This window comes from Octopus bimaculoides, chromosome 1 (genome assembly GCF_046866305.1).
Source record: "Octopus bimaculoides isolate indiv1 chromosome 1, ASM4686630v1, whole genome shotgun sequence".
NCBI lineage: Eukaryota > Metazoa > Mollusca > Cephalopoda > Octopoda > Octopodidae > Octopus > Octopus bimaculoides.
The window spans coordinates 90,096,001-90,107,291 of record NC_142928.1 but is presented as its reverse complement, the minus strand read 5'-3'; the positions used below and the strand labels follow the sequence as shown (position 1 = coordinate 90,107,291).

At 34.9% G+C, this 11,291-nt stretch overlaps 2 protein-coding genes across 2 annotated transcripts in view; both read left to right on the top strand.

Annotated features, from left to right (window-relative positions):
* Window positions 1-11,291, top strand: part of LOC106881931 (aquaporin AQPAe.a) — a 295,463-nt gene that overhangs the window by 59,707 nt on the left and 224,465 nt on the right. The gene's annotated exons all lie outside the window — the stretch shown is intronic.
* On the top strand, window positions 3,548-9,428 carry LOC149137620 (uncharacterized). The gene is made up of 2 exons (XM_089353758.1): window positions 3,548-5,080; window positions 8,688-9,428. The coding sequence occupies exon 2, from the start codon at window positions 8,697-8,699 to the stop codon at window positions 9,105-9,107; it is 411 nt and encodes a 136-aa protein (XP_089209884.1). The 5' UTR covers window positions 3,548-5,080; window positions 8,688-8,696; the 3' UTR covers window positions 9,108-9,428.

Below are 11,291 nucleotides of genomic sequence, written 5' to 3'. Positions count from 1 at the left end.
TGTCTGTGTTTGTCCCCCACCATCGCTTGACAACCGATGCTGGTGTGTTTACGTCCCGGTAACTTAGCGGTTCGGCAAAAGAGACCGATAGAATAAGTACTAGGCTTACAAAGAATAAGTCCAGGGGTCGATTTGCTCGACTAAAGGCGGTGCTCCAGCATGGCCGCAGTCAAATGACTGAAACAAGTAAAAGAGTAAAAGAGAGTAAAAGAGTATATATTCAACGATGACCTGTAGATAAACAGTACCACAGTTCTTGTTTGAGTATATGTAAAGTCGATGATTTATAAATGTCTACAATTGAACTTTTGCTAGTGATGAATGAGCTGTCTTGGACACGAAGATAAAGTGCCAAGATGTTGGCGATGACAATATATTTGCGTAGGAACAAACACACAAACACAATCACGCACATAGATGCAGAAGTACGCGCTCACATACCCACATGCACCGATATATAATTATACAGTTACATGTATGTTGATGCAAACACGAAAAATAGAATTAAGAATATGAGTGTATGTATATTTTCATTAATATTTAGTAGAAGTAACAGAGTACTCGATATAGCTAAGTATGTGAATGTGTGTAGATGGGCTTCTATGTTTTTAGTGGTTTTGTGCAATAAGCGTGACTGCAATGGGAATTTTGCATTTGAAGAAGAAGAAGAAGAAGAAGAAGAAGAAGAAGAAGAAGAAGAAGAAGAAGAAGAAGAAGAAGAAGAAGAAGAAGAAGAAGAAGAAGAAGAACAACAACAACAACAACAACAACAACAACAACTAGACGAAGAACAAGATAAATGAGAAATAGTATCTATGTCTTTTGTATTGCTGCAATATGGGAGCGACTTGTGCAGAGGGAAATCGAAATACAAACAAAATGGGAGCAAGCAGTTGAACAAGTTTTCTATGATAATTAACGTCCACAATTGTCAAAAAATGATAACAAAAATGGTTATATTAATTTGATATTGCTAATGATAATTATGGTGTTATTAGTAATGATAACTGTAGTGATAATAGTCATTATTTCACTGACAATTTGCAATGATAAAACTCAATTTCTTTTTACGTCGATTCGGCAATTATGCATTCTGAATGATAAAGCAGACTTTTGAAATGATATTTTCTAGGTTAAAGAATATATTTAAATAATTGAGCCTGGGAATATGCTTGTGTTATATGTCATGAATATTATTTTATAATTACATCTACAGTCATGCCTTTTAAAAATAAATTCCTTTTAATTTAGTGGTTTTAAAAAAACATATCAACTTTAGAACACTGCAATTACGAAATAACTGTCTCTGACGTTATAAATTATTTATGAAAGATGTTCCAAGTAGACAGGTTTTCTTTGAGTCTGTTTAGTTTCGTGTTTCGAAGAATTTACATGAAGATTGCTTTGGTAAAAAAGTAAAAAAAATACTGTCACGGTTTCATAGATCAGGTATTACGTTTGATGTTATATAATATGATTCGGACAAGAATTCACTTGAAAGAACTTTCAAATTTAGATAAATATATTAACACGGAATTATGCATGGAGCGCAATATACTTTGCGTGAAACAGATATTCAGCATTTTTACACACACATACAAACACACACACGCACACATACATGTACACATAATTGTGTGCGCGCTTGATGGTTCAGTATTAGACATTGTTTCATATTGCCGAAAGAATTGTATTATGACAATGCTATAAGTTTTAAGGTAAAGCGGAATATCTAGTTTAGTAACATGTAAGCGTGTGTTAATGTATTCTATAAACCTTAAACACAGACACCTTGTTGAATTATTTATCAACCTTTGAAAGTGTGTATCGGCTTCTCACATAAACGTCATGACTATTGTAAGAAAGTCGGTTTCTGACCCGTCATCCTTAGATTCAAGTTGATGTTTTTCTGTCGGGAAACTTCAGCTTACAGGAAATATTCTCCATAACATACAGGTATTTCTTGAATATTTTGGTCTTGAATTTGGTCTGCAAGATTCTTGAAATGACTTTGTGTGACTCCGTGCTGGTACTACGATATTACTGATTCAGACATTGCATTATTCTAAATCAATTCTAACCTTCTAAGAAAAATTCTTCTTCTTTATAATACCAGGTGTACAGCATTTTGATACAGAACACGATTTTAGCTTTCTTCCTTTGTTTTTATTATACGAATATTTTCCGAGGAGTCGACCTGGCAAAAGTGTTACAACGGCGAAAAAAATATTCTTGCTCGCATTATACTCCGGTTTGAAATCTCAACGAGATCGACTTTTTCTTTAATCCTTTCAGAAGCAATGAAATAAATTACCAGATAAATACTGCGGCCGATATTGTTGACTAATCCCGTCTCAGCGAAAAGGAATGTTGGGTTTAATCCTAAACTAGAATTAATTGTATGAGTACGTCCTGGAGGAAACGGTGTGAAAGAAAGAACGTTGGGTTTAATTTATTATAGTACGTAGATACTTCCAATTACATTTTTAGTTCAAATCTTATGAGGATCGAATTTTGATTTTCATACTCCAAACAAGAATTCATTGGAACTGATTCAACCAAATATAATATACTTTAAAAAAAAATTAACTGTTTAGAGAATGTACAAGAAATCAATATTAAGGAGAAATTTTTGTGAGCACGAAAAGTAGGAAGTTCCTGGTGAGTCTAGATTATGATCCAGCTAAAAGTAATAACGTATTCTCCATGCTAATAATAGGCTAGCAAAATTATGAATGCTGTAATATTACATTTTCTGTTCCCTGCGAGTATAGTAAAACGTGTCTCGTAAAAAAATACATATTTCTTTTAGAAATATCAATAATATACTTTGCATGCAAGCCAATGCAATTACAATAGTTAAACGAAAAATAAAAAAGAATATAAAATGCATACATAACAAAAAGAACGAAAGAAAGAAAGAAAATGAAAATAAAATTTAGATTAGCTGAAAGGAAATTTTAGAATTTCATCAAAGTATTATTCTGAAGTTGGAAATAATTCTTTGTTTTTCTTTCTCCGAAGTAAAACACCTTTTGTTTTCTTGCAATCAATCATTTTTTTTTTTTTGCTGATATATTGATACATTCACTGTCAGGTTTCTATAGCATTTTTTTTTTTTTTTTGTATTTTCGATTGTTTTTGAGTCAACTTGCTTAGATAATAAGAAATGAACGTCTTCTACACTTACTACTACTATTATACTCCTTCTTGAAAGCTAGACAAAAATAACAAAAAATTAAGTGTAAAAAGACATCAAATCCTCACAAGCCATATTTGTAATTAAAGTAGAACACAGAAATGCGTAAATACGCAGACTAAAGAAGATAATGTCAAATTTTACGATCAGTATATTTAGTGAAACATTTAGACGATATACTGTTGTCTCAGTATTTTTATTCTTCAATTTTCGAAGTACTGTGTGGAGTAGAAGTAGTAAAGTGTAGGATAAAATATTGTACCTACTGAATTTAAATTTTTCAGGTGTTTCATTTACCGTTCATGGATCCGCCGGAAGTTGTTGTTGACAAACAACAGCAGTAATTTTATTCAGCTGAATACACGTCATTGATTGGTTGATATTACCGAAATAAGACAACTTTAACACGAAATAACTTTGAAAATACGAACTTTTCTCAACATCACTCAGAGTAAAAGATGTTTTATATGACACATTCTACCAGTGTCCGAAGTTTGAAAGTGTTTAGTCACAAAAAATTAATTTCTCGATGCGCCGTTCAAAGGGAAAAGATCCCCGTTCATTCTTCTGAAGTTGCATAAAATGAGCAAAAGTAAAAAGTAGCATTGAAGTAGCACCAATTGAGTGTAGTTTCGTCACAACAGCCAATGTGAAGAATCAATATTCAGTTTTATTATCGAGAGAATAATCAGAAATTATATATTGAATTCGTATAAAAGAGAAGAGAAATATACGAGTTTCACTTTAGCAATGTTATATGAATGTGCTATAAGATAATAAGAGATTCCTATTACGTGATATTCATACCTTTTGCAATGAAATTAGTGAGATGTGATTTTTCAAGAAAATTTGTGACATAAGCTTCAGATCTCAAATCGAAACATCCTATGAAATCACTTCACTGATATTTTGGCTCTAAAACATAACACTCACTCGGAACTTTAACACCAAAAGAAAAGAGAAGAGAAACGTATTTTTTCATAATTAGAGAAGACCAAAAACATATGCGCAGATAGATGACATGAAAATTAAAAGCTTTCTACATATTACACCTTATGAAATTTACTACTTATAAAAACTATCACATATAATTAAAGTGACACTGTCCTAAAAATGTGTGTGGAAATTGAAGCAGATACATCGCAGAGGGGCCACTGAATAAAACAAAGAAATGTTAAATGCATTTTAAATGTAAATTTATTTCATGAGGTGCTACTCATCAGCCCTTTTTTTAAAACTAAGCTTTGGCCAAGCTAGCAAGACGCTGAGTAATACCGTGTTCCGCTGTCTAAAAATCAAAATGGTTAGCCTACAGCTACACTTCATTAAACATGCATCCCCTCCTAGCTATACACAAAATCTGTCATTTCGGCTGTGAAACGTCTAGGATTCACAGAAAATCAAGCAAGAAAACTAAAACACACGATATTACAAAACATCAAAAAAGAAAAAAAATACACACAGAAATCAAACAGTACCAGAAACGAAACAGAGTCCTGCTACTTGAACAAAAAAAATTTAAAAAACACACAACTACACCACACGGAAGAGACAGATTCATGACAAACATCCAACAAGAATACCGCTGAGTAAACTATGCTTGTAACAAACACTTCAACAATAAGCTCAAGTGGATGAAACAGCAACAACAACGATCCCAGCATGGTAAGGATCAATACAGACACTGAAACAATATCGATGAGATTGTCATATCGGAATGTAAACTACTAGAGGACTCGGGACCAGGACACCGTAAACAATACATCCACCGCCAATAACAACAACAACAATTACATTTCTGGAATATACGGTGCAGTACAGCTCGATACAGATGAAATGCATGCTTTAAAGTTACCACCAAAATTCGCCACATATTAAAAGGTGAGAAAAATTGTTTGTCTTTCTGAAATTGAAAAAACGTTCCTAAAATTAAGATGGAGGTTAGGAGAATACAACAACAACAACAACAACACAAACATACGAAACCATAACAACAACAATAACAACAATGATAACCACGACATTTCCTATCCGAACAACAACAACAACAACACAAGTATACGAAACCGAAACAACTATTATAATAACAGCAATAACGGCGATAACAACAACAACAACATTGACAGCATCTCACACACAGACAATACCAACCACGTGATCCACACCACTACCAACAGCACCACCCACATCAACACCAACACCACCCGCAATAATAACAACAACAACAACAACAACAATGGGCACAACACAAGCACTAAAACCACCACCACCACCACCACCACCACCAGAAACTACAACAACAACCACAACGATAATAACACCCTACACTCTCTTGTATAACCCTAACAACAAATCTTATTACATGACGAGGATCTATCCCACAGACTTACCCTTCAACAAAAGGGTATGTATCCTACCCCAGATTGACAATGAAACAGAAGCAAAGATCTCCTTAGCTAGAAATAGACTCCGACACATCTTAGACCGGTACAACAAAACCACTAAAAACCATAGTGAGGAGGGGACCCACCAACTCAGTTCATCTGGTGCCAAAGGTCTACAAAAACCGAAACAGTGAATTAGGAACAGGGAATTAGTATGACTCCCTACGGACAAGTCTGGCAGACTGTCAATAGACAGTCCACGGAATTATGTCCAGACCATGCAATAACACATCAGTAGCATGAGAGTAGTTGCACCACAGGGACCTGAAAGAGTGGAAAACTCTTCAATGTACACATGGAAATGCGGTGCAACATACTCCAACTTAACAAATGACTGCACGCAATTTCCAAGCATCCAACAACGATGTTCCTACGCTATAAAACCATAACCCTACGTAAACCCAGTTATGGGGCCTCCGACCCAACCAGTTTGCGGAGCGAATATCTCTAGTAATTATAGACTGTCCTACTTCCTTTTACAAGTGTTACGACCTCTCATAGAGATGTCTCCAGCTGTTTGTGTGAGCACGGAGAATCTCCTCAGTAAAATCAGTACTTTCAATCACTCCAACGATCTCACAGGTTGTGTAGTGGGTAGTAGGGATGTAATTTCACTCTACCCATCTTTTAACATAATTTTTGTTGTTGAGAAATGCATTGAAATAATCTGTGAGAGTGAAGTAGAGTTCCGTGAAGTCAACATGCGAGAACTAGGTCTCCTCGTAAGACTAAGCTACGACAGTGTCTATTTAGACGACCATGACCTCAGTAGATTCTGCCCCACCAGGCCACAGAGGGGAAGACCACCCGCCATTACTTTAGCAGTGAAGAAAAGCACTGCAGAGTGCTGGCGTGGCTGGACTGCACTCACCCAAGACCCTAACAATCAGGTGAAAGGAATGATTGTACATGCAACAAGGGCTAGCGTAAGACTCACTTTGAAGAACCACCTAGTAAGGTTTAACAAGAAACTATGCATTCGGGTTCAAGGTGCAACCATTGGTGTCGGTATAGCTAGAGATATGGCCGACCTCTTCATGACCTGGGGGGACAGAAAACTTAAGCAATCCTTAGCGGAACAGTTCACGACTCTTTTACTTTACAGTATGTATGTAGACGACATTAACATCGTAGTTAAGACCAACTCTAGTAACGGTAATGTCGAAACTGAGAGGAACATAACGGAGAGCATCTATCTAGAAGCTAACTCCATCCTTCAAAGTAATAAGGCAACTATAGATTACCCCACTAGGCACCCCAACAATAGACTCCCCATCCTTGATACTGAACTTTGGTTAGAAACTGTGAACAACAAAGTGCAGCTCCTCCATTCCTTTTAAATGAAACCAATAACTTCGAAATATGTTGTTCATAAGAACTCAGCTTTGTCACACAACATGGAAATTAACATACCGATAGCAAACTTAGTTAGGATAATGATCAACGTGTCCCCACTATGCAAAACCTATGAAGCGAAACATGTACAGAACTTCGTCCACCGCATGTAATTCTCTGGATATGATCAGAAGGATAGGGTTCGAGTATACAGGGGTGCTAGAAAGAAGTTAGATAACATTATATGTAAAGAAACCAGTGATACCTGCCCTATAAATAGAAGCAAAGACTGGAACAGAATACAAAGAGCTTGTGACAAAGTAAACAGGGAGAACACGTGGTATAAAACTGGCAAATACCAAGGAGTGGTGTTTGTAGAGGCTAAAGTCCATGGAGAACTAGTCCGTAGATTTAGAAAAGCTCTGAAGGAGAACTAACTCAACATTAAGATTGTTGAAAGGCCAGGGAACTACATCAGATCACATCTATGTAAGACATATGCCTTTGATAATACCGTATGCGCCAATGATCTAGAACTAGAAATGTAGTCTACAGCAAGATGCATAGAAAGTGCTTGTAAAGATATGAACATGACATATATAGCAGAGACATCTAGGAGCTTTCGGAAAGACTAAATGGACATTTGAGACAATATACCGACAAAAAACAGTCCTCCATACTCTTCCAACATGCCAAGGACTGATATGGAGGCAGCCTGGGTCAACTTGACATCATCATTTTATCCAAGCACTCAAAGGACCCAACCCTCCGACAAATAAAGGAGTACATCATCATAAATGAAACATTCCCCAGTACTAAATAGGAAATATAAGTAGTAGGTAACCATACCCCCATAACCACAGTTTATATTTATATACAGGTAGAATAGTTAGTGCACTGTTATGTGAATGTTTGTGTGTGTGCGTGTGTATGTGTGTGTGTGTGTGTGTGTGAGTGAGTATATGTATATGTATATGCATATGTATGTAGGCAAATGGATATGAATGTAAACAGATAGACATACAGACAGATATGTACGTAAGTAATATGAACAGACAAGCGCACATACACATGAAGACTGAACCACATGATCATATACACACATACTTCACTGCACACCAGACACATATGGAGACTCACATCCATACATACGCACACAGTGCATAGTCCCAAAATCCCATACATAGACACACTCAAACATGCACACACAGGGAGACAAAGCTACACACACATACCCACAAGCAAACACACACGCACACACATATATAAAAACACACCAGCACGAACACACGAACACATGGATATGCAGAATACATACATACAAACGTACACAAATATATACATACGCACACACACATGCATATACACACTTACATGCATACATACATACATACATGTGCATGCGCACACGCACTGGTTCACACACATGCGTACAAATGAACAAAAAGAACGCAGCTCGGAAAATGGACAGGGTCAACAACTGTTGAATAGGCTGCAAGATGCAACAACAATTTTAGAAAAGTAAACGAATGGAAACTTTACCGGTATGTTAAATAATAAAACACTAAAAGAGAATGACTCTCCCCATACACGGCAAAATATGCTTCAATACAAGAACTTACAGGGTGCGTAAGGTATTTGAGGATACACCCTTTTGGGGTCATTGCTGCATATTTTTTTTTGCTAACTCTGTATAATCTTTGTTTCAGAAAATAACAATGGCAGACCCTCAGCTTACTCAAGAAATGAAGGAGCATGCTGTTATTGTGGTTATAAAAGCTGAGCATAGCGATTTAGAAAAATATCAATTTTTAAAAGTTGCCAGATCTTTCGTCTACAAAGTTTGTAAAGAGCTAGAGACTGAAGAGGGAAACGCATCACCAGAATCAAAGCATAAAAAGCATTCTAAACGCTCTGAAATTATCAGAACACCTGAATTTATCCACGAAGTTAAACAGACCATTGATTACTATCCTAGAAAGTTCATGAGGTCAATTGCAAAAGATCTCCATGTGTCAGAAGGAACAGTCAGAAATGTTGTCCACAAAGAGATCAGCTATATATTTTATATGGTGAGGAAATGCCGGTTTGTCAGAAAAAGCAAAACAAAAACACTACATCTGATGTAAAAGGTTCTTAAACAAACTGAAAAATCCAGCAGATTTGATTTGGTTTTCCTTAAACGAGAAAAGCTTCGACCAGGATCAAAAAGTTAACAGAAGAAATGACAGATAGTTATGTGCTGGCACTTCTGGAGTTCCAAGTGTTATGCATACAGAATTTCCTGCAACTGTCATGGTTTTAGGTTAGTCAGCAATGAAGGACAAGTGATGCCTCCTTACTTATTTCCACAAGTCCTAAGAGTTATCTCTGCCACCTAGATTGAGGTCCTGAAAATAGCGATTTAAATATGTATTTTAACCATATGACACAAGCCTCCTGTAGCTTTTTCACTCTTTTTTATCTTATATATATATATATATATATATATATATATATATATATATATATATATATATATATATATATATATATATATATATATATATATATATATATATATATATATGCATATATATATATATATGTATATAATTGGATGATCAATTTCTTATGATTAGGGAGGGGGTCTATATAGGGATGATTGCCCTCTATATATTAGGAATAGCTCCAACAACAATTACAGAGAATTAAAGGTAGATTGGCTAGATTTTTTCCTAGAATGGGGATGAATATCATTTATGAAGACGATATTTCTTTAGCAAATTTCTTGGATGTGACATTAGATATTAAAAATGAGACATATAGTCTATATCATAAACCTTCCACTAACCTAAAATATATAAGTAAGTGGAGTAATCATCCTAGAAAAATTATCGATAATTTAGTAAGAAATATTTCATTAAGACTTTCTAGATTATCTGCAAATGATAAGAATTTTGATAGTGAAGCTCAATTCTATAATTCGACTTTAAATAGGGCAGGATACAAAGAGAAGGTTTACTATGTTGAACCTGATCGTAACGACATTAAGACAGATAAGAATAATAGGTATATGAATAAGCTAAGAGGTAATTAGGAAAATAAACCCAGAGATATTCATAAACGTAACATAGGTAATTAAAAATTTTTTAAGAATTATACTAATGACTGTGATAACACTAAATATGATAATATATGGTTCATAGTCCCTTTTGGTAGAAATGTTAAATCTAATTTGATTGCACAGTTTAGAGAGGTGATAAGTAGATATTTCCCAAAGAATTCACACTATGGTAAAATTATTAATAAGCATAGCATTAGGGTTGGTTTCTCAAACACTATGAATTTAGCCCAATTAATTGCAGCTCATAAATTTAAAATACTTAAATGGGGAGGATAGTGATGAGAACCCTGATAATAATAATAATAATAATAATAATAATAATAATAATAATAATAATAATAATAATAATGAGTATCTCAACAGGCATGATAGTGCTGCACAATATATTCACTGGGTAATATGCAAAAACCTGGACTTGCCGCATGACAAAAACTGGTGGGAACACAAACCACCCCCAGTACTTGAAAATGATCACATTGCACTCCTCTGGAACTTCACCATTCAAACTGACAGAAAGATAGACGCAAATAGGCCAGATATCATACTGAAAGACTTCAGACAAAAATCATGCCTCCTCATTGATATGACTGTCCCAATCGATATAAACGTATCTGAGCAAATATAAAGATCTTGAAATAGAAATTAGCAAAATGTGGAATCTGAAGACGAAAACAATACCTATTGTCATAGGTACCCTGGGAATGACATCGAAACGGGCTGATTACTACCTAGCTCAGATACCAGGAAACCCCCAAATGGCTGAAGTTCAAAAGATAGTACTCAGGAGAACTGCCCATATCCTACGTAAAATACTGTCTATGTGATCTCAAATTTTAAAACAAACACATAATTTTCTTATGGTTTCTTAAACATTCACTAGAACAAAACTGTACAAATCCAAATATATGGTACCCTAGGCATAACACCTACACGTACTTCTAACTTGTCTCTTGAGGTGTCTGGGTGAGACTTGGATCCAACTTGTACAAATGCAAAACAAAAGTCAAACATAAAATAATAATAATAATAATAATAATAATAATAATAATAATAATAATAATAATAATAATAATAATAATTCATAATAATAATACTATGATTACAGTAACAGAGGTTAACCCCAAAAGATTGAAGTTTGAAGGCCCAAATGTGAGAGTGAAGAATGTAGTTTATCAATGTAAATATCACCACTCTGTTCTATTCGTAT

What these genes read in the sequence shown, in the direction of transcription:
- LOC149137620 (XM_089353758.1), top strand. Translation starts at nt 8,697, where the DNA reads ATGGCAGACCCTCAGCTTACTCAAGAAATGAAGGAGCATGCTGTTATT.